Source organism: Diadema antillarum, unplaced genomic scaffold (genome assembly GCF_040938485.1).
Source record: "Diadema antillarum isolate AM-2024a unplaced genomic scaffold, OU_Dant_1.0 seq00000437_RagTag, whole genome shotgun sequence".
Taxonomy (NCBI): Eukaryota; Metazoa; Echinodermata; class Echinoidea; order Diadematoida; family Diadematidae; genus Diadema; species Diadema antillarum.
This window is the reverse complement of record NW_027271414.1, coordinates 1,559,436-1,584,279: the sequence shown is the minus strand read 5'-3', so window position 1 is coordinate 1,584,279 and position 24,844 is coordinate 1,559,436. Positions and strand designations below refer to the sequence as shown.

Sequence of the window (24,844 nt, the reverse complement as noted above, 5' to 3'; positions counted from 1 at the left end):
CTTTGTCTTCTTCTCAGTAAAAATGAAAATTAGAGGCCTGGCTATGCTACCAAGGTTGACTGGTCAAGAATTCCAGGTGGTTCATATGATCAAAGTAGCAAAATTAGTAGTGATGGGGTGATAATTCTTCATTCAAATGTGTCATATGCTTAATCATTAGCCTGATAGTAATGTTTACGTAAATTTTGTATCTCTGTTTATTTGTTTCAGGAATTACTTTTGCCCAGGAAGAAGACTACTCAGAGAGGTGAGTGAAAGGATTCTTGCTTTTCATAATTCTGTTGTTCCATTTCAATTTTCACTTGCTACCATGATTATGAAGAATGATGATCATACTAATTATAATTGTGATGATAAAAGTGAAGATGTGTATGGAAAGGTGATAACAGCGCAGTATGTGATAAGGAATGTGTTATTTAAGTCTTCAGATTGATTTGTGATGGTGATTATGATTTTGATTGAGAAAATGGTGATGATTATGATGATAATGATAATGATGAGGAATGTATTAAGGATAAAAATGTTCTGTATAATGTAAAAGATGAAGAGGAAGAATATGTTTGATATGATGTCATATGATTTGCGACTGTGAAGATGATGAAAAACTCTGTACTTTCTGTTTTGTTTTATTTTTAAGTCCACAACTCTTTCACACTCTATACAACTGCAAATTTGATGGCATTCAAGTTACAACACTCATTTTGTTTCATGTTGTATTTAATACAGGGGAAAAAAGAGTGTCTTTCATACATTTTTGTTGTTGTTGTTTGAGGAAATTACATGTGCAGTGTTCACGTACTGTGTGCAAGCACTTGAAGAGATGATTAGTAGAAGTACATGTGTATACAGTACATGTGTAGGTCATGTTCATGAAGGCTTTTAATTGTGGGTGGTGCAGATATAGGTTCAGACACAATTGCCTCTGCTCAGAGCATGTCTGTGTGTATCTTAGTTGAAACTGTGAGTGTGTTTCTGAAAGTAAAGTGATTATGATTATCTTTTTAGGTGATGAACATTTCATCACAATGAGAAATCGACAATTGTGGAAATTGATATGTTTACAGTACATATAAAAGAAACTTGTGTTGCCTGTTTGATGAATGATGCAGAGATTAGATGGAAAAAGATGTAAGATGGCAGAGAATTTCTGGACTTGCGCGGTTGTTGAAATTGAAGTCTTGAGTTTGATCAGATATCAAGTTGGCTTAGGCAAGACATTTCTCGCATAGTTCTGACATCTCCAAGTTTTCTCGGAGGCTGTCTAGCCCGTTCCGTCATGTTCCAGAAATAGGCCGGAGGAGGAGGTAAAGAGTGAAAGTCTGGAGGCATGGATGTTTGGGAGGAATGCCAAGAATTCTGGCTGGTCCGTTTCCTGCGTGCGTTAGCTGTCAGTTGCCGTTCATTGCTATCTATCCATCAAGAAGGGAGGGATAAACATTCTAAAGAGAGGATAATGCAAGTTGTGTGATAGAAGTAGAAAGCTCCATTCATCTCCCCACGGGTATTCTACTCCACAGAGTCAAAATAAAGCTGTGATGTTGGTGTCATCATCTTTTGTTTTGTTTGTTGATGTCCAGTATCCTATTTTTATCTGACCAAAAAATTTTGATTGAGCATAGCGCAAAAGATACAGAATGCTCTACATATAAATGAAGGAAACTTATAATTCACTCTGTGTTATTATATGTTCTGCTGCTTTGCAAATTCTCAGTATTTCATTTAGCTGTGTTTTCAGTTTTTGTGTGTCGTGTGTTTGTTTGTGTGTGTGCTTGTGTGTGCATTTGTGCTTTTTATGTGCCTATGGTTCTCAGTTAGATGCAATAAGTAGTCTAGCATGATTTGTTTCTATGACTTGTATCAAGGCCTTGTGGATCTTATGCTCTGTCCAATCAGGAACAGTCTGTAAATGGTTCATTAACCCATTGAGGACGGTTTGATTTTGCTTTAACACGCATTTCCCATAGACACTTGCCCGTGTATACTCGGGACTCGTCCTCAACGGGTTGAAGTAGAATCTTGTAGAATTTATGTTTCCTCTGAAAACTTGCTGTAAGATATGAAGCACTGCCTGAAGTAAGAGAAGGTTTTACACTCGGCATGCATTAAATATGCAAATAAAATTTTGTAGCTTGTTGGCTGGAGGTACAAAGTAACAATTTACAACATGTATGTTACAACATTAGAGCTGAGTTTGTAGCATCAAGTAGCACCTTTAAGACAGCAGTGACATTAGCCGACAAGAAGCACGCCAAGAATCTGAGCCTGTTCAAACAGCATCAATGCGTCTCCTTTTAGACGATTGACGCGATGGGTTGAGGATGCACAATGAAAAGAAAACACTTTAGACAACGCCAGCACATTGGGTGTTAGGGGTATCCAAAGCTGTCAGTGTTAACCCTTTTAATGTCAGACTGTGAAATCCCCATAGATGTTGTGTATGATCGTCCAGGTTTTGGTAGCCAGAGGATTTCCAGCCAAGGGTGATGGGAGGAACAGAGGTGTAAAGTGTTAGAGTACTTTTGTGACTTTGATGGTGTAAAAACATTATTTGCCATTTGCAGATGAAACAAAAACCCAGCTTTAGTGCTTTGACATAGTTCTAAAATGTGAATTAGTGATAGAGACAACCATTGTTAAAATATCAATCAGTAATGTTAAGTATTGTTAAATATACAAAATGTGAACAATAGTTATTATAAAATTGTTTGCAGAATAAACTGTCTACAGTTATGGTTTATTGAGAGAAATAGTGATGTGTCCTTATATTTTAGGCTGCGTTGCAAAATTTTTATATCTGTAGGATGTTTTGTGATACAGCTGACCTACACATACATGTATGCATCAAATGTGATAACTCGAACATATTTTAAATCACTGCTCCTAATGGTAAACAGTATATACCTTTGAAATTCTGGAAGGTTTGATAAGGAGGAGAAATTTCCACAACTTTGGAAAGAGGAAGAAAGTTTCAGAATTTTTGAAAAGGTGAAGAAAGTCCCACAGGTTTTTAAAGGAAAAGAAAGTTGTGAAGGTTTGGAAAAGAGAAGAAAGTTCCAAAGTTTTGGAAAGAAGAAGAACGTTTGAAAGGTATTGGAAAGGAGAAGAGAGATCATAAGGTTTGGAAAGGGCGAGAACGTTCGTGAGAAAATGCCGAGAAGAGCATGTCACTCGTCTGCACTTTGAGGAATCTTTCTGAGCCATCAGCAGACAGATAAGATTTCAGATTACGGTGAACGGTCTGATGAGGTTACCGACAGCACATAAACCCCCAGCTTTTTTTTTTTCTGTTGAAGATGACCACTCTGACCATCCAGTGATTCAACCTGATGTCTGTGTTTTGCTTATCAAGTACTTATGTTTCTCCAAATTTATCTCTGTGCCCTTTTCTATGCTGGTGTGATCATGGTCAATCATGGTCAAATTATTGATTACTCATCTCTTTTCAGAGGTAATGGCAAAAATTGACCTTTCATGGAGACCTACATGCACACGTAGATAACCTGTCTTTAAGCTGCATGGACCAATGACAATCAATACAATACTGTAAAACACAATATTTTTGTGGCATGAAATTTTTGAGAATGGGAGCCGATGGCCTCATTCGCAGCGTGAAATTTTCACGAGTTGCCTCTAACATTCAATGCAATTAGTGTAGACAAGATCTTTGGCGTGCATTTTAATTTCGCGAAACTTGGCTCTCGCAAAATTGGCGAAATCAAAATGCATGCGAAAATTCCTCGTTTTACAGTATTTTGTATTATGGAGAATTACGGAGGTTCTCCTTTCATATCAAACTTTGAATTACATTTACTGCTATATGGAAAGTTTTGCATGATTTAGATACTTTTTTGGCTGTCGTCAAATTCTTCTGAACTGCTTAATCAATGTTTCTGTTTTGTTTAAAGTTGGATGTGGTTGTAGTTGTTGTGGGTTTGAAAGTTACAATCAGCCTCTCAAACATTGTGTAGATAAATAATTTCCAGTCCCCGACAAGAGAACTTCTTTTCCTTACCTAATCTGTAAAAGGGTCAAACAATTTTTAAGTTTTGTAAACCAAGGAGTGTATTTTGGTGGCATAACATCCAGAGTACAATTAACATCAGGAATTTAAAAAAAAATGCAAGTGAGCATGTCTTGTTTTGTACTCAGAGAAATCAACTGATACGATGAAACATTTTTTCTCACTCTCAAGGAGACTACAAATGTATATGCAGTTCAAACCTATAAATAAATTATAAACTCAAAGAACCTTATTTGACTTATAAAGAAGTTAAACAACAAAAGCCCTTCATAAAGTGAACTATTCAATTTGTAAAGGGAAGTTTGTACAAGAATGAAGTATTTTGGCATTGGATCTAAAGGCCAATGGACTATGAATAAGTGGGAGGAGTATGGTTAAGATTGTATTTGTCTAACCCAGAGATGGTCCATGCATGAGCGTGGTGTGCGAATGTGCCTACGCATGAGGGAATTTGTTTTGCTAGTTACTTTAATTAACTGGACGTGATGTGTCAGGGACAAATCAGAATCAGTAGTGTGGTTGTCTGACCGGTGTGAGTCGCGATGGTCTGATTGTCTGTGACAGGTAATATCAGTGAATCGTATTCCAGATTGGCTATAACATTACCATGACTTGTAAACCAATGAGATATGATGGTCTTTGTGTGCAGACTTCATATTTATTGTCAGAGCCGAGTTAATGTGACAGTGTCATACCTCTTTCATAATCCACAGGATTATTGCTACAGGATCCTTTAAACTAAGATAAAAGCAAACGAATGAAACAACACAAAACAAAACCCAAGAGAGAAAACTATACAGTAGCTATATAAATCTTCTAGACCATGTAATAGACTTGAGCAATATGTTGAACTTTATGTTTGACTATGGAAATGTGTACATTACTGAAAACTGGCCTGAACCTTTTAAAAATACAAATTGTACAGTGTATATTATATGGAGGATCATTGCATAAATACTAGATGTATTCTAGAGTGATAGGTAAAATATGAAGTATTATTGACCATATTACGGATAAAATATGAAGTATTATTGACCATATTACGGGTAAAATATGAAGTATTATTGACCATAGTACACCTCTTGGTAATATGTCATCTCATTTCATTATTTATTTAAAACAGAAGAAAGTTGAAGTAGAATCTGATCAATAATGATAGGAAGTAAATGTTCAGTTACAAAAGTTATAAACTTTTCCAGCAGTCTTGGGTCTGTCTGTGTATGCTGAATTTATGAGAAAAATTGCTAACCAGTTAAAGTAGCACACAATACTTTTTTGAACCGGTCTGCATCATGCTCCTAGATCCATCCATCCATCCATCTAGTACTCTAACACCAGGGCCCATCTCTCTCTCCCTCTCTCACACACACTCTTGCTCCTCCACTTCTTCCGCTCTATCTTGAGCCAATGATGTCATGGGCTGCCAAACCCTTGCAGCTTTCCACCAATCACAGCCAAGCTAGCCATATTTGGGAGGCAGTCCCCAGGTTTACCCATAATCCCTTGCAGCATGCCTCTCTCTCCCCACCCCACCCCCTCCTCCTTCCTCTGTGGGCGTTTAGCACACTTTTGCTGAGCTGATCTCGCACTGTGGAAAGTGAGTGTCTGATGAAGTTAAATGGTTTAATGTGTGTGTGCGTTTGTGTGTGCTGATTTGTGAGGGTGTGTGGGGTGTATGTAACATCTATTCCTATCCCCCCCACCCCACCCCCCTAATGGAGGGGGTCTGTTATTTCGATTATCTGTAACGGCGGCGGCTGATTTTGTGACTTGCAGCCTCAGTGACAAACCATCCTCGCTTGTTGCTGTGTGCCGTTCAGGATAACAAAGTTGGGAGCTGGTCTCTTATTATCTACCGACACACTGGGAGTGATAGTAACCATAGCATGGTATAGGTGTATGGGCAAGGCAACCCGACGTCATATCAGAAAGCCACATTTTGGAGTGATTTTCCTCATATTTTTGTGTGTAGAACAGCGCAACATTCATCGTTTTTGGGAACTACAGCAACAGTATTATTTCTTGTTCTTTGTGTTTTTTGCGTGTGCCGGACTCGGGAGTCCGCGTGCCGATTTGAATCGGCACTGCGTGATGGAGCGAGAGCTATCGACAGGATAAAAGCGGTAGGAATTTCGGTCAAAATTGTTGTGTGAATGAATGTGTTTGTTCGTGTGTATACAGGAAGTGTGGATGAACTGTGGATTTCCAATATAATTATAAAGGAAGTATAAAAGTGTGGATATATGATCATGGCAATTAGCACATACATACATGCACGTGTGTCTCAGACCTTAATCCTCCCATCCCTTTGCCTGTATGCCATAACCCTAGCAACTCATGTCAAAAGCATTTGGGAATATGAGAATTTGGTAGCAGACAGGTTAAGTAATGATTGAAGCATGATATTCAGTTCAGATATTGATGTCTAATTAAAAATGCCAATTTTGATAAATCTCCCTTCTACTGAATACACCAAAATTCCTAGTAACATTAGTGGGGGGTAATGGTGGGTTGTCATTCTGTTGTTATATAAAAAAAGAAGAAGACTCGGTTAGGATGTACAATATATCACTAATTTCTGACATCGAATATCTTACATATTACCTTTGATTACTCAAACTGTTCCATATATGTATTTATACACTATTTAGCACCTTAGAGAGATTAACGATGTAGACTGGGGGAATGTATTGGAAGTCTCTCTGTACCCATGATGAATGAAAGCTAATATAATTTGTCTACTGAAATTGTCCCACTGTTACACCCATTACAGTGGCTTGTTTCGACAGATCAAAATTTGTGTCATTGTATTAGGTGTCTGAGAAGCTGTAAACCTTCATTTTTCATTTTATGCGAATTTACTAAAACATATTTTTTTGCAAGAAATGTCATTAAATAGGAAATATTCTCTGCATAGTTACGTACATGTCAATTACAATCCATCAGTTTTATAGATGGTCAGACAGAGATACTTGTTGAAATATTGAAGAGACCTTTATTTGTACAGTCAAACACTCAATTTAAAATGGATTTATTGATAACAGCTGAAAAAGCGGCCTGTAAAAAGTGAAGTTTGACTTGTATATGAAGTTAAAAAAGAAGAGAAGTTTCTTACTTCTTTTCTCTCTTAACAAGACTGGTGTGATTGTATTCACAATTCTGTATGACAAGAAATATTTATGCTCACCATAATTTGATGTTTTTCTCAATAAAACTCTCCGCTGAGGGTTTGAAAGTGAAAGACGTATTAAAAGTTGAGCTACCTGGGGCTGGGACAGTAAAACGGTGACTCCCATGCTGAGGCTAATTGCTTAATATCTGAGAATGCAGTCTACTTTTAGTACTGCCTGGTCTGCCTCTCGTAAAGATGGGGTATGAAGTTTGGTGTACGAGGTTTGAAGGGAATGTGCAAATGGTCTGGTAGCTGCTGACATGCGTGTAGTAGGGGAAATAGGAAAGGAATACTGACAGTTTTACTGAAAAAAAAGTAGACTTAAAAACCCCCCAAAACCCTAGGTATGATGTGTTTTGTAATATTTAGTGCAAAAGGAAAAGGGACAAAAAAAAAGAAGAAACCTTCACCGTTTCTTGCGAGGTACTGTAACTGTAATCTAATATTTTAGAATTATGTATAACAAGGCTCTTTTAAATGTTCTCAAAAATCTGTAAACAAAGAGCAAAATGTTCTCTTGAGTGTGTAGTCAGATGATAGACAAATATGTATTTCATCATATGCACAAAAAGAATGATACTTGCACACAACACAGAGGGAATTTGTAATGCATTTTGGGGGGTTAAGGAATTCCATTTTTTGTAGAATACGGACTTCTTAAAGCAGCTTGGCTGGGTTCTATGGCATTCCGTGAATAACAAGAATTTTATGAACAAAACAAATATACAATTTTTCCCATGAGAGTTACATTGATATCACACACACAAAACACACACATACACACACACACAAACATATATTTTCAGAGACCCGAGTTGTGCAGTTTATCTCATACACACACACACACACAGATGTACACATCCATGCATGTGCATTATCGCAAGCAAAAAGCACAGTACACAGGGGTACACACACACACACGGTACACACTCACTATGGAGCTGCGGTAGACATAGTGTGCGTTAAACCTATACCCACTCCCTCCTACACACACACACTGTGCACAGCAGGTGCAGTCCATTGGAATGTATTACAATGCCCATATTAGGCCCTGCCCTTTTGGTGGACAATAAGGACACAGGGGAGAGAGAAACAGAGAGGGAGAGAGAGGGAAAGAGGAGGAGGAGAGAGAGAGGGAGAAAGAGACCAGCTTGTCTGAACTGTGTTCTTACAAGATCCTGTTCATTGTGTAACCATTATGTAGAAGATTAGATGCTATTCAGTTACTAATTGCTAGTTACCTCCATAGTCTGCCGGCTTGACAGTCTTGACATACAATGTAATTATCTTAAACACACCACTTCTCTGTCATACTTCTTCAATTTAGTTTTCCTTCAGAGATTCTTTCTACATGACTGTTTGTTTGTTTGTTTGTTTGTTTGTTTGTTCATTTTCCATCTGAGACGATGGTTGTTGTTTAAATATGATTGCCTTTTTTCTCTCTCTCTTTATAATGCATTCTTACAATGCTTGCCTTTCCTTATCTACATTGTAATGTATAGTTGAATATTATTATGGTTCCTCACAAGTAGGAAAGCCGTTCTGGTTGGATTACTTGACTTTGTTATTATAGTGTTCTGTGTAAACAAAAGAAAAAACAGTTTAAATTAAAGATTTGGTTTCAGGGCCAATAATATGTACTTTTCAATTGAAACATATTACTATTCATTCCTCCTTATAATCACCTTAGTGTGGAAAAAAGAAGAAGAATTGTTTAAAAGTTACCACTTTCATTATACACCTTCAGATAACACCCGTGTAGGAAGGCAATGTTCCCCAACTGATGGCTTTAATAGCAAATTTTCCTTCCTTGCATTCCCTTTGTTTTATTCATCTGTTTTGTAAAATACATACTTAAGTTTTCTTTGTCTACTAGTGATAAGTTACATGTGTATTTCACCACCATAATTTAACCAACAAATACATGTAAAGTGAATACAAGTATGTTTCTGAAAAGAATATTCATGTATTATAGAGTTTTTTTTTTCTTCTTTTTTTCTTTTAGATATTGATAGGATATTAAGAAGGTTTCTTGTACTTCTGCCACTTTTTGTGACTGTATGCTAGTACTGCAATCTAATACAACTCTTATCATAATTACCAAATGTAATATGATAACAACAAAATAAATACAGATGTAGAACAAAAAGTCTTCTGGTCCACCTTGAACCTGTTTCTCTAGGTTACTATTAGCAACAGTCATGGTGTATAACAGATATATGCATTGAAATGTGTTTGTATATATTGAAAGAAGATAAAATTAACACTGAAAGCACCAAATACATTATTCTTGTAGGTTACAACCCATTCATTCTGTAAATCTATTTTAAACTAATCAATGAAGAACCAAAGTATGATGTCATTTCTAGCATTTGTTGCTATAGAAACTGCTTCTGAACAATCTCACCTGGCCCAAGTGTTTACACTTGTATGCAAGCTCCTGGTTCAAACCCAAGCTGTAACAAAAGACTGTGACATCATCACTTTGGTACTCTACATGTATATGTTAAACCGTATGCAACATTCTAACCATTTATTTCAAAGATGCCGATCCATATTCATTCTAACCACAACAGAACAGACTTACAATGTATTTCAGAATCCAGTGAGTGGGAGGGATGCATGGACTGTGTAGTGCACAGTGTACATTGTACTGGCAGAAATTGGCTGGCATTCTTTGGGTACTCGTAGCATGAGTCAGTTGGACAAGCCATGCATACACCCCTTTAGTGTCTGTGACTCTGCTAATATGCCAGGATTGTTAGCCAGCTGCCAGCTTCGGCCACCCCCATTCTCTGGCCGAAATGTCAAATTGTTGGCAGCGTGTGGGTTCATAAGGTCCCAGGGCATGTTGCTATTTCCACATCTACAGTAGAAATGCTTGGATGTAATGGCATTGTGACTCAGTGGTTAAGACTGCAGACTATCGATGACAAGGTCCAAGGTTCAAGTCTCCTGGCTGTGGCAGTTGTGCCCCGAGGCAAGGCACTTTGTTCTCATTGCCCATATCTTTTGAGGGGACTTGGTTGGTTGCTTTTGTTAGCTTTCAGTGCTTTTTTTAATGGCCACATAAAACATATCAATTCAAATCAAGATTGAATCATTAACGTGCAATGGTATCTGTACCAGATATGTTGAGCAGATCTGGGACCTGTTGCTCAAAAATTTTCACCTGAGGAAAACTCAGGTTAATCTCTAACATAGTTTTTTTTCCTCTGTTGAAGTCAGTGGTAGGATCACACTAACCTGAGTTTTCAGCTTTTACTATCTGGAGTTTTTCTCAGGTTTTACATTTTATGCAACAGGCCTCTGATGTCATATGACACTGTCCATACATTGGACATCACTGAGACACGTTGTATACCGCAACAGACATGTTGAGTTGGTCAGGGTTTTTTTTTTTTTTGTGTGTGTCTTGACCACTTTGTAGTGAATTAAAGCTTTCTATTTGCCATTATTCTTTGAGAAAATGAAGAAAGCTGGAAAGTCCTCATTGGCTACCTATGTATTGCTGCGTTATGAATTGATAAAGTAGTCGCCAGGGATGGAATGGTCATTAAAAAAAAGAAGAATATATGACTCTTAACCCATTGAGGATGGTTTGATTTTGCTGCAACATGCATTTCCCATACAGTAGATGCTTGCCCGAGTATACTCGGGACTCGTCCTCAATGGGTTAAGAAGGCAAATCTGATAGGAATTTTTTTGGGCCTGTGTAGCAGTGTTTTCTCCTGGTTGTGTGGTCATTTGTTGTTAGTTTTGTCAAAGAAATGCTAGACCTTGACCATTAAGTGTGATAATCAACCACACTTAATTTGAATTAAAATTAGTTATGAGATTATGTTTAAGTTTTAAGGTTTAAGTTGAAAGTTAAGTTCATATAAGCAGTTGGTACATGAAAGGATGGTATGCAGTACTGAAAATACGAAGTGTGTAAGCATTCTACTTCTCAGCTTTAAAAGCCAAAAAGACTTGTTCAAAGGCAGTATTATGAAAAAAATCTTTAAACCATGCAGACATTCAAAGCTGATTCCAAAGGCTCATCAAACATGTAAGGAGCTCACTTTGGGCAATTGATGTGAAAAGAATACAACAGTGTTAAGTATTACAGTCACCTTTGGTTAAAGCTTAACCCCAGGATCTGAGCTTCACCCGTTGAGGACGGGCTGATTTTGCTTCAACACGCATTTCCCATAGACACTTGCCCGAGCATACTCAGGGCTCGTCCTCAATGAGTTAATTTAGTCATTAATTTGTCCTAGCTTGACCTAAATGGCGATTAGCAAGCCCACTCAGGCTTAGAAATGCGCCTCCAGCAGGAAGGCCATGGTGCTACGCTAGGGATTGGGGATGTTAGATGATCTCCATTCATCAGCGATAACACACTTCCCAGACATCTGTACCAGTTGGTAAACATAATGCAGGAGGGGTAAGAGGCATCATTTACCATTTGCAGGTGAAACAAAAAACCAGCATTAGTGGTTTGAAATAGTTCTAAAATGTGAGTTAGGGATAGAAACAATCACTGTAAAAATTTGAATCTGTATAATCGATGTTAAGTATTGTTAAGTACACTAAATGTGAACAATAATTATAATAAACATGTTTCCAGACTAAACCATCTGCAGTTATGGTTTATTGAGAAAAATATTGATATCTCCAAAATGTTAGGCTTTATTGTGAAAAATCTATACAGTAGGGTGTGTTGTGATACAACAGACCTACACATGAACATCAAATGTGATATCTTGAACACTTTTTAAATCACTGCTCCCAAAGCTAAACCTACATGTGTTGGGCACCTTGTCTAATCCATATTTATCTTTGATGTTCCTCATGTCATTGTGGCATAACTTCATATGCTGAATGAATTTTATAACACAAATTACTGATCAATGCCCAAAGGGCTTTACTCTCATCAGCTCTGTTCTTGTCATCATCACACGGTCCACTTGAATGACATCATCGGTGCTGTGATAAGGAATCGTCATCTATGCAGGAATGTTTGATGGGGGCCAATAACGTCACAGCGGATGATATGGATTATGACCTGCTGAGCTGATGGATGTTACGATATCCTGGGGGGGGGGGGGTAATACAGAAGATACTTCAAGAGGTTGAAATTGTGTCGAGCAAACATATGTAACCCAGATGTGCTATATTTTTAATTGCCTTCCAAGAATTAAACTATCCATGAGTGTGCAAACCTATCACTCAGAGCTGTCGTAATTTGTCGAAAGATTAATTCCAGGGCGTCGAAAAAAGAAAGAGACGGGAGAAAGATGGAGAGGGGAAGGAACTTTGAAGTAAACCTGACGTGTGCTTTGACCTAAATATATAATGACAAATACACTTGATCAAGTACTTTAAGAATGTTAATGAAGTTGACACACAAGAAGAAAAGAGAAAGAAACAGCTGTGAGACATTCTTGAGTCTAATATTCCCTCCAGTGCATTGCTGTAAAGCCAGAAATTTTGACGTGCATGAAATTTTAGCAAATTTTACAAGGAGCAAAGATTCGCAAAATTAATATGCACACAAAAGTTCTTTTGTACACTAAAATGCAGTGAATGCCAGTGGCAGTGCGCAAAAATTTAATGCCTTGAAAAAGGACGTCGCCGCCAATTTGGGATCTTTTCATGCCGCAAATATTTCTGGTTTTACAGATTTGTATCAAATCAAATAAGATGTATCAGTGTGGTATATTGAAACTTTCACTTCCATTTTCTTCCGATACATTGTGAGCAAAGTAAGGGTGATTATCGTGATTGCAAATCATATCATTGTCTTTTGGACACTTACACAATATTGATTTTGATTTTGATGATGACTGTTGTAATGATTGTGAATGGTGATATTGTCAACATGTATTGATGTAGTGATGAAGATACTAGTGCTAATGGTGAGTGATGTGACAAACATATTTACAGTGATGATGTTGATGATGATAATTTAGTAGAATTCATTTACAAAAGTATACCTTTTGAATCTTTACATGGAAACTTTACAATAGTTGATCATCTGTCCAGCTAAGCATCATGTTTATCTGTTGTATATCCAACGCTGCACACTGGCACTGGTCTGACGGTCCCTGACCAGTAAAAATCACTGTCGGACAAGTAACTTTTTCAGGAATAGACCAGTACAAACTAGAAAAACTGGGTACTACTGGTCCGACCTGTCTGTCGGACCAATAGAAAAAAATTGGTCACTGTCGGAGCCGTAACTTTTTCAGGAATAGGCCAGTAAAAACCAGAAAAAGTGGGTACTACTGGACCGAACTGTCTGTCAGACCAATAGAAAAAATAGGTTAGTATGCATCCCTGGGTGATCAACATTAATAGTGTAAATTCCCTAGATACTAAAAAAGCCTAGCATGAAAACATACAATGTTACAAATGTATACAGTTCATCTGTAACCATGCTCTTGATTTTTTGATATTGTGATTTATGACGATCAATCAAACATGAGTTTTGCTGCAGGCACAGATTGAAATCTGTTTATCTACTTTGGAACCCTTCAGCAAACTGAGTACCGGTAGTGAGGATACATAATTCTGATTTGGTTTAAAATTGTTCTGTAATGAAGACATTAAGCTCTTCCTTTACTCAGACAAACTTTTCAAATTAGCCATTAGACTGTATGCAGAACTGACCAGATTTTTGTGAGCAATGGGTTAAACAACACTTGCTCAGCTCACTTTTTTTTTCCTTGTAACCCATTGAGGACGAGCTGATATTGCTACAACACGCATTTCCCATAGTCACCTGCCCCGGGATACTCGGGACTCGTCCTTAATGGCTTGAAGATTAAACATCCTTGGCCGTACCTTATAGTCATTATATTCTACTTTGTGGTGGTATCTCTAAGGTACTCATCTTCATGTTCCATTTTCTCCTTCGAACCTCAGCATTGAAACTACCACCACCACTACCACAAGGGTCGTGTACTACACCCCTGCCATGAGTCGGGGGCGCATTGGCCAAGAGGAGGCGCCAAAGTTCACCCAGCCCTTGAAGAGTGTGTCCGTCAAGGAAGGCCAGGCAGCCACCTTACAGGCCGAGGTCAAAGGTTGGTCTCTCAAAAAAATTCTACACTAAAATTTGCTGACCACTAATTGTCTTCTGTGTCTCATTATACACCCACCCCCTTCTCATGCCCTGATCTTCAGATGTATAGAAATCTTTACTGACATTTACTGGAATAATTTTAGAGTAGTTACATTATAAAGAGTGACTGCTTGTGCGCGTGTATATACAAACTGCACATCTACTTGTATATAGATTGAAATGTTACATGGTAATGTGTTGTCATCGTTATTATTCTACTGGATCAGCAATAGATATAGAGACATTTCATATTTGCTGTGAACAATTTCCTATAGAAGATTTACTTGTATTAGACTCCTTCCCAGCCACCTTCGATAGAGCCATACAGATTTGATTTGTTTGAAATGAGAGAAATGCTGTGTTCCTACTCAGATCCCCATACTGCTGTGATTCAAAAGATAGTTATTGACATAACTTGAAAAACTGGAGTAATTATATCATGAAGTATGATAATATTTATTGACTTTGTGTGTGTGTTTGTGTATGTTTATGGGTGTCTGTAAAAGTAGGTTGATTTATACCTTGTACATTTAGTACAATGTGGTATATGCCAATGTGTTAGTCACTATCATTGTATTTACCTCAATTAGCATTAGATTTTAGAGACAATATATATTTGCAGTGAGTCATTTACCCCCAAAGATCTACCTGAATGTATGTGTATTCAGGCAAGCTATGTACACTGCACCAAGACTCCCCTCTTTTATATTAAATGACTGTCACATTTTAAAAATTTTCTTTCTTTCTTATTGCTGTTTGAAATGAGTTCAATGCTGTGGCCTTACCCGAGTTCCTCAAACTGCTGTATTTCATCACAAACATTTTCCAGAAGATGATTTGCAGTTGTCTTATAGTGGCACTGACCCAGGACTCAAGAGGGCGCTGTTGAATAGCTTAATGCTTGCTGCCATCCTCATTTTGAAGTTTGACAATGTCAAGCTACCGTAGATTACCGTCAATCAAAGTAGAGGGCGTATTGCGTGTGCTCCCTTTTGCTAAGGTACAATAGTCCTTCACTGCATACCTATGTGATATTAGTATGCATCTACGTGCATGTTGGACTGGACCAATCAGATCGATCTATGTAGATCCGGATCTAGTCTGGTACTGTACTTACACAGCAGTCCGTCAACTTCTGGTGACATGGATTCACATGCAAGTTTTACCGCTACATGTACAAATGTTGTGTAGACGTAGCAAGCAAACTTCAACATGTCCATCTACACGTTTTACAGTGTATCTCTTTGGAGGATCTGTATGCTGTAGATGGAAACAGTCAGAAACAACAGCCAAATCAAGTGACGAACTGAGATTGACATTATTTCGACCATTCACGATTCACGACATACTCAACACATGAATCAGTTTAAGTGTGCAGATGTTTGGAACATGGCAGTTGCGTAAGCATGGGTCTGTGCAATAGCGCCCTCTTGAGTCGTGGGTCCATTAACCTTTAAATGTCCACCTGCAGTCTCACTTGCAATCCCAGTGGTTGTGTGTGTGCCTTAATTATTCCTAACTTCCTCCCCCTTCTTTGTCCTCCTCCTAACTACTCCCCCCTCCTCCCCCTCCTCCCCCTCCCCCCCCCTCCCTAACAGGTCACCCCGAACCGACCATCAAATGGTTCAAAGATGAGAAGGAGCTGAAGAGCTCGCCAAAGTACAACATCAACTTCGCGAAGGGCAAGTGTTCGCTGAAGATCAGCAAAACCTCCGCCAAAGATGATGGCCAGTACAAGTGTACCGCCGAAAATAAGACAGGAAATGCAATGTGCTCCGCCACATTGCAGATCCAAGGTATGTTGGCGCCGATTTGAAAAACAAAAAAGGTGTAAGTTCTGTCCTTGGTAAGGCAGGCTTATTCATATAGTCTTGTTTTGCAGAATCACTTCATTCTTATGTTTAATGAAACTCTTTTTAGTGTTAATTGGTACTTTTTTGGGGGGTGGGGTGGGGTGGGGTGGTGGGCTAGTTTGCTCAGAAGCTGTAAGAAAAGCATTAATTATAACTTTCCATCTCAAAAGAATACTCGCCAAAGATGTTTGGACGTAAGTTATTTATTTTCTTGTATGTGATGTTGACCACTTGACAGATTTAAGCTCCAGAACTTGTTATTATTGCACTGTAAAAACGAAGAATATGATTTTCTAGACAAGATCTGCCAAGAGGATGGACCCTTCAGAAGAGATATTTTGTATGGCATGGATGCCGCGACTGTGTGTGTCATATACAGCCAATGGTAAAACAAAGGCTTGTTGAATTTCAAGAGTAAAATCCTCATGCAGAATATTCAGTATCAGGTTTAAATGTATAATTACAGACTTCAAACCATCTGCACAGCATACAGGTGACTTTCAAACTGTTCAGAATTAGGTTTAGTTTATCTACATGTTGTACAGTACGTATGTGTACATGCAACATATGAAAAATCTGTAACATTGATTCACACAGAGTGTTCATTCTGATATCCATCAAAACCTTTTTTTTCCAACAACTCTGAAGGTAAAATCATACTACTGGTACTACCTGAATTGGATATGATTTCATCATCACATGTGTGTTTCAAAACTAATTAAAAAAAAGAAAGAAATGCTACTATCCAGAAATAGCAAAAGAATTAGTGTTATTCGGTTCTAACAAAGGTCATCAACATGGAATGTAAATGTACATTGTATGTTCCTCCCAGTTAGTAGAGTGGCACACAATACTGTATACGCCGAATATTTCTCGAGGTTTTTATTTTCGTGAATTTCGCGAGTCGGCTGCTATACGCGAAATTTAAAACGCGAAAATATTGACTCTGATCCTGATATGAATGTGACGTATGCATACACATTTCTCCGTTCAGTAAAGGACTCCACGATCGCGAATTTAACCACTCCCGAAATCATCGGGAAGTCTCGATTCGTGAAAATTAAGACTCACGAAATATATGGCATATACAGTATGTTATTGCGTCGTTAATGGTGCCCTACGTAAGAATACAGAAGTACACTTAAATCTGTCCTAGAATTTTCTCAGTTTAAGGTCCTTATGAATATACAAACAGATTGGTACGCTGTGATCCAGCTTCTCTGCTCTTGAAAGCAGACTGTGTCAAGCACAATACGATATGATCAAAGATTACAATATGTTTAATGTAGACTTTCACATTGGTACAATGTACATTGTAGCTGTGGTGGCAAATTTGTGACATGTTTCCTGTAGTGGAGCCAGTTTGCTTTGCCAGAGTGAGGTAGTCCATGTTTTATTTGGTATCCTAGAGAAGAGAGTCAAAAAAAGGTTGTGGGATTGTGTTTTCAGGTGACTCCAAACCAGGAGACTCTAAACCAGGAGACTCCAAACCGCCTGAATTCCTCCAAGGCCTAACCGGCCAAGAGAAAACCGAGGGGGACTCAGTGCGGTTTGAGGTGCGGATCACCGGCACCCCAAAGCCGAGCGTTCAGTGGATCCACAATGGCGACAAACTGGAGAACTCCATCGACATCCAGATCTCCGAAGAGGGTGACCGCTACATCCTCAACATTCCCGAAGTCTTTGATGAGGATGCGGGCGAGTACTCGGTCCGCGCCGAGAACCCGGTGGGTCTGGCCACCTCGCAGACGGTGCTTGTCATCAGGAGTAAGTCCGGTACGCACCCCACGGCGCTTCTCCGTCGAAGCCTGCACCTTCATCTTCACCTCTCCACTAAACCGCATCCACCATCGCAACCTCCCAACTCAGCAAGCTCAATACACCCCTCTTTCTCTCTCTTGCATCCCTTGACTTCCTGACTTGCATTCCAAATGTCTAGCCCTGGTGATATATTCATTGTGCATGATATTCTTACAGCTTGGCTTCGGATGGATGTACATCTTCCTGTCCATGTTTGCTGGAGATTGTGTCTCATTTTCCTTCGCTGGAGCATGTGTGCAGGAGATATGTCTGGGGTCTGGAGTTGTTTGGTTGTTAGACTATAGTTACCTCTACATGTATGTATTTATTGCTTGCTTTATAGTTGGAATGCGCCATGACCATTCATTCCACAGCTACACCTTATCATATATACACCTACGTGTACACATTCATGTCAGTACACTTATGACATCCCTGCTACTGCCACTATGCACAGAACTTGTTGATGAAATATTTGTCATTGAAAGAGCCAGATGGTCATGCAAGTCATACTAAACAGAAAGTTTGAAACAGATATCATTGACACCATGCTGTGATGCTCAGTGTGTCACCTGATTAGAAGAGTAAATCAAATCTATGAAATTAACCCATTGGGGATGAACTGCAACACCCATTTCCCATGGACACCTGCCCGAGTATACTCGGGACTCGTCTTCGACACGTCAAACTGTTGTTATGAAACTTCACAAAGATTCATCGTCAAACACCTCTGTCATACCATTATGGTCATGGTGCCATTTCTGCGTCTAATGCAAAAATGTCTTCAGGCCTAATATATAACCCCCTTTATCTTTCCTTCCATAGCCAAGGAAGTGCTACAGTCATCTACACCTTTTCTACCATTACCCCTTGGGAGCTGTCAGAACCTGGCACTGTTTCAGTCTCATTGCTTTTCTCACCCCCCCCCCCCCCCCATTTCTTACAAAGTTTTTGTGGTTTCCCACCTCTCTGAAATAATCACTTTGTCGTGCTTTGCCTAAAAATGTCTGTCTTACCCCATATGTGACCTCTCATTTCAGAAATCTTCAAATTTTCTAAAATTTTGCTTCAAATTCACATCAGTCATTTATTCCCCCAAGTGTCATCTTTAATCATGCTGTGGTCAGTGTGGTCAGTGTGAGAAGCATAGAGTAAGATGCAGCCAATCTTGGTTTCTCAAATTTGGTGTCTATCCCCAAAATATCTGTCCAAGACAATCAAAATTAAATACCTTTATTGAAAATTCAGACCAATAGCGAAAGACTCATCTCACTTTTGATGTCATTTGATAAAGATTGAAAGAAAGAAATGCTGATCTTTGTTATTCATTTGTCATTATAATGACCATCAAACAACAAGCTTATATTAATGTAAACAGATTTAATGTACAGTCAAGGTGCTATCAGTAAAGAATTACAATATGATTATTAATTTTTCATGGGACCTATTACTACATTTCTGGTTGAGCAATATATAGTAGGTACATGTACGTGAATATGCTACCACCCCTGTGTTAATGGAGAGACCTTGAAAGAAACTTTGTGACAAATATTGCTTCTGTCAAAAATAGGGTGTACGCAAACCCCATTGCAGCTGCAAAACTAGCCAAGCTTTGTGTCAGTATGATTTTAGAAAGTAGTTATAGAATTTGCAATAATGCCCATGTTGAATAGTAGCCTCTTGCTGGGAACTTGGCTTTGACTGGCAAAGAATGTCTTTTATTTTTACGCTTTACGGCAAAAATGAGGAAGATTGTGCAGTGCAGTGAAAGTTCATTACTTTTCTTTTCGAAGAAGCTTAAATAATTTGTAGTAAGCAGCCAGTTTCAAGCAGATTGCATGATGTAGATTATCTCTCTACCCTTCAGTCCAGAATTAGAGTAGCTGAGTAGATAGTCTACATGTGTGTGTGTGTTTACAGTAATTTGAATGACTTAAAATGAGTATATGACTTTGTGGTTTTAATGATGTTGCTCTTTAAATGCCACAGAATTTCATGTACAAGACGATTCAATGGCAGTGTAAAATACTGTGTTTCGCAGAAGAAAAGACATTTTGGTTGAAGAAAATTAGCAACAAGAATTGTATTGATGATTACAGTAAGAAACCTGTATTGTATGTGTAATGTAATGACAGCTTTTTAAGTGAATGCTTGATAAAGTGAACAAAACTAAATGTATACATTTAGACTTTTTATAAAGGAAGTCAATCTTCTGTGTAGTAGTTTCTTGTACATGTAAATGTTTGTAGCAAAACTTGGTACAAGTTTGAAGTGGGTTCCTGGACTGTTGTCTGAGATTGGCTAGCAATCATGATATGTGGTAACCAGACAGTTTGATACACATCTTCATCAATGATCCATCTTTAGATTGTGGTCATGTGACATACTTCGTTCAATCCATGCTACCAGTCATGACTTCACTCAAGTATGTTTTCTTTCATGCACAAGAGTATGCATTGCAGAAATATGAACACGGAGTACAATATGAACATATTTTTGTTCCACGTAATTAGCATTCATAAAACATTCCATTTTGTTTATTTTGAAAGGAAATAGATTGTGTTGCTTTTATAAGCATTTGTTGATTAAAACAAAAAGTATGGAAGCATCGATGCTACAAACTGTACTGATTTGAGTCATGCACATTTGTATACAGTATAAAGTCAATCCATTTATTGTGAAATACCATCTGTTGTACAAGTTTACATTTACTTGAATCCATGTGATTAATGATGACTCTTTTACCTTCTGCAATTGAATGAGATTTTTTATCTTGATATACATGATATACACTCATACTCACCTCATTTCTCCCTTTTGCAGTTCTTTCTTCTCACTGTGTGCTTCAGCATTCATTCATACAAAACTTTTTTAGGTGTCATTTACATATGCAAATGTCAAGTTGTGTGTTCACATATTAGTACACACACTTACACATTAATAAGAACATGCTGGAGCACATATACATTTATATTGACTGCCTTTGGGTGTTCCATGTCCTTCCATCACATAGGTGCTGCGCCTGCCGAGGAGGTAAAGCCACAACAGCAAGAGCAGCAGCAACAACAGCCACCACCACCACAACAGCAGCAACAACAACCGCCGCAACAAGCCAAGCCCAAGGCTCAGGAGGTTCCACCACCCTCCTCTGAGCCCAAGGTGCAGCAGCAACAGCAGCAAGCAGAGAAGCAACAGCCACCACCACCACCACAACAACCCGAAGCGAAACCAACACCACCACCACCACAGCAACAGCAGCAACAAGTCAAAGTTCAAGTGAAGATACCTGCGAAACCAACTCAAGAGAAACAACCACCACAAGCACAAACGGTATACACATGGCAGCACTTGCATGTCAGGAATTTACTCATTAGTTTATGGGGGTTCTAGGGCAATTACCCCCTGGACAATTACCCCAGACCCTTCCCCTGACCCTAACCCTTATCCTAATTCTGAACCTAATCCTAACCCTAACCAAAATTCTAACCCTAAACCTAACCCAAATCTTTACCCTAACCTTTACCCTAACCTTATCACCAACCAGCATTTAGCTGGAAGTATTTTCCGTAGGGGTAATTGCCCTGTTATGGTTTATACAAAGGTGTAGGAGCATGGAAGTGAGTTGTTTCTATAAGTAGGGATAATTGATATACGTATATAACTCTGCATGCTTAAATTATGGAAAATGAGCTACAATTGTACATGTACATGTACGTGTAGCTGTCAATGAGAAGTCCGCTGCAGTCTGCCAGAAGCACCAGTTGTGCCCTTAGTGTATACACATTAATTATCCTCAAGACCCAGTCCTTCGTATGGGACTTACATTGTACATGAACATGTAGGCCATGTGGGAGCTTGCTTGTAAGCAGTTACAATTTGTAAGTTCTTCATTTGACGATGGTTACAAAGTAAATCCAAAAGACCACACGAAAATAATGCAAACTGTATGGATATGCCAGTGTTGCAAATTGTGATCAAATATCACATTTGATATAAATTCCATGCAGGATAGATATTTGAATAAATGGAGTGTTATTCTGTGATATTGAAGCCTGTGACAACATGTGTGCAGAGGCTACTCAGTTACATCAAACAGGCATTTGCTGTGGGCATATGAATGATTTAAGTTCTACTCTCTAAGCTGTTTGTCTTTTTCACTTGATTTTCACTTGTTATTTTCAAATATCCTTGAGAATGTTCCTCTTCCTCTTGCTAGATCGAAGTGAAGATGGCTGAGCCGACGCAAGCAGCACCAAAACCAACAGCACCACCACCACCACCTGTTACGTCTGCTCCTGTCTTCACTAAGGTAAGGTTGCCATGGCAACAGAAAAAAAAAAGATGCAGAGACATCTTAGAGATGCTGGGTGATTCATGATGATGGTGATAGACCAGAAAGTGCTGCTGATACACTGTATGTCTCAATGCATTTGTAGATTTTGTCATGATGTTGTGTTGTTTAGACATTTTTGTATTACATTGGTTAGAAGCTGTATAGATTGTACAAATGTTTATATCCCATTTTATCATTGTTTGTAGAAGAGCTGCCACATGGTAACTTATCACCAGAACCTCAAATTCAAAGGACCTAATTCATGTACACGTGTACTTGCATTGCCCTTCACAGGGTACTATGGCGCAGATTTCGCAGATATCATTTTACGTAAATTGTGACTTTCAAGACAATTTTGTGTGCAGTTAAATTCGCAAAAGAGAACCATTTTCACAGAATAATAAAATATTGCTGTCCCTTCTCAAGAGAAAAGATGGCAGTTACCCACCATGAAGGCAATGTATTGCAGCAATACAATGCATTTCTGTCTCAGGAAGCAATATTTTTGTGGGCTGTTGATTTTGCGAATGTTGGTCGACTCTTGAAATTTGCAAAAATGAAAACACTGTGAAATATACAGTGAATACATAGTACAGTCTGAGCATTCTTTGTAACCACGTTTTTGTTGAAATTTTTTCTTCTTGTCTCCAGACACTTTCTGACATCAATGCCAAAGAGGGCGACAAAGTACGGCTGGAATGCATCGTCAAGGGCCAGCCGCAGCCCGAAGTCAAGTGGTACCGCGAGGGCGCCCTCGTCCAACCCTCGATAGACTTTGAGATTGCGTTCAAGGACGGAGTCTGCTCCTTGACGATCCCCGAGATCTTCTTCGACGACGCCGGCCAGTTCGCCTGTTCTGCATCCAATAGTGCCGGCATGAAATCTACCTCCTGTAACGTTCGTGTTCAACGTAAGTGACCTCCAAATGTTTTTACCCTACATCTTTAAAGAGAGAGAGAAAAAATTGAATTCGTCTCCCTTCCAGGATGTAGTAGGACAGTGTTATACAATAAGGTAAATAATCACCAATGATTGATGGTGAGAGCAGATACACTCTACATCCACTTGCTGAGCTTAAGGGGAAATAAAACCATGTAATGTTTAAAGGGACAATAAAGGAAATCAAAATAAAATGTCTCTTTTTGTACAAGTGTATCTGTATGAGTTCAGTTTTCAGTGGGCCATTTAAATGATCATTTCTTTAAGAGAGAGGGGTGGTAGTGCTATTGTGGTGTGGTTTGAAATGCAAGGCAGCAACTTAACAATGCTTGTCGGTTATAATCAAGTAATTTCGACGAAAAACATATCTTCCAGAAAGAAGATCCCTGCTGTTTTTTTGATGAAAACATTTCTGACTTAAAGAGACCAATTGTCACCAAAACGCTATCAGTGAACTCAGTGCTGTGATGAGATGATATCATAGAAGGAAAGAGTAATGGGCAAAATAATGAAATGCTAATTTAATCCAAAAGTGGAATATATGTCGATGAAGAATACATGAAGTACATTATTTTTATGTTTATATTCTGCCTCCTATTTTTAATGATATTAGCTGGAGCACCCATACCTGGAGCTCCTCAAACCCGATCTACTCCGCAGCAAAACGCCATCAACGGTGACGACGAGGCCCTGAAAAAGAAGCCTGTCACCTCAGGCCCCGTCGGACCGCCCGAGTTCGTCAAACCCCTCCTGCCCGTCCGGTTCTCGGAGGGATCCCGCTGCCGCCTCTCCTGCCAAGTGAAGGGCAACCCCGCCCCAAAGATCACCTGGCTGAGACACGGCAAGCCCCTTGAGAGCGGATACAGGTAAAGGAGATGTTTCTCTGAGCAAAACATCAGAAAGTTTCCTTCATTTCTTGCTTTTTTTCTTCCTCTTTTTATTCCCCCCCTCACTTTCAAAGTTTCAGAGATCTCTGACTTACATTAAAGAATAAGAAAGTTTAGTGGCATTAGAGAAAAGAAAAGAAAAGAGAAATTGTCAAAGAGAGAGAAAGTTATGATTAAAATTATGCATCAATCTGTTCACATTTCAATTCACTTGTACACGTAGATGCATGTAAAAAAGATGTGTTTACAGTGTATGTACAGCCTTATTGTGTATATACAAAATTTATGTACTTTGATGATTTGAAGGTATATTGTGGAAATATGGAAAACATGTGGCTACTGTATGTTACTTGAAGAGAGAGGGAGATAGAGATATGAGTGTAGTGATACAGTCACATAAAATGTATATGCCAATTGTACTAACGCAAGGAGATGGATAAATAGACATACTGTATTTATTGTAGATAAGGCGATAAAGACAACTAAAGAGGCGGAAATACTTGTATATGACTGCAGAAAAAGTTGTACTCACATTGCTCAAAGTCTGTGCAAAAACATTTTATCCTCATTTTGATCTGAGAGTACTGTAAAAGACAGTATACTGACTACAAGAGAATCTCTAGTGACGCATTTTTGTGGTAGACAGAAGTATTGTACATGAAAGAGGCATACTTTCCTAACACTCATGTAAACCACAATGTCATGGCATACCTTCTTTCCTTTGATCC

At 38.7% G+C, this 24,844-nt stretch overlaps 1 protein-coding gene across 1 annotated transcript in view; it reads left to right on the top strand.

Annotated features, from left to right (window-relative positions):
- Positions 1–210: 210 nt before the first annotated feature.
- The window catches only part of LOC139732582 (uncharacterized), a gene marked incomplete at its 5' end in the record, with an annotated part of 130,299 nt that continues 105,665 nt past the window's right edge, over positions 211–24,844 (top strand). Inside the window, 8 exon segments of the mRNA XM_071643435.1 lie at positions 211–247; positions 14,106–14,266; positions 15,903–16,100; positions 17,607–17,933; positions 20,971–21,287; positions 22,174–22,266; positions 22,942–23,200; positions 23,843–24,095. Of these exon segments, the coding sequence (XP_071499536.1) occupies positions 211–247; positions 14,106–14,266; positions 15,903–16,100; positions 17,607–17,933; positions 20,971–21,287; positions 22,174–22,266; positions 22,942–23,200; positions 23,843–24,095 (1,645 nt within the window).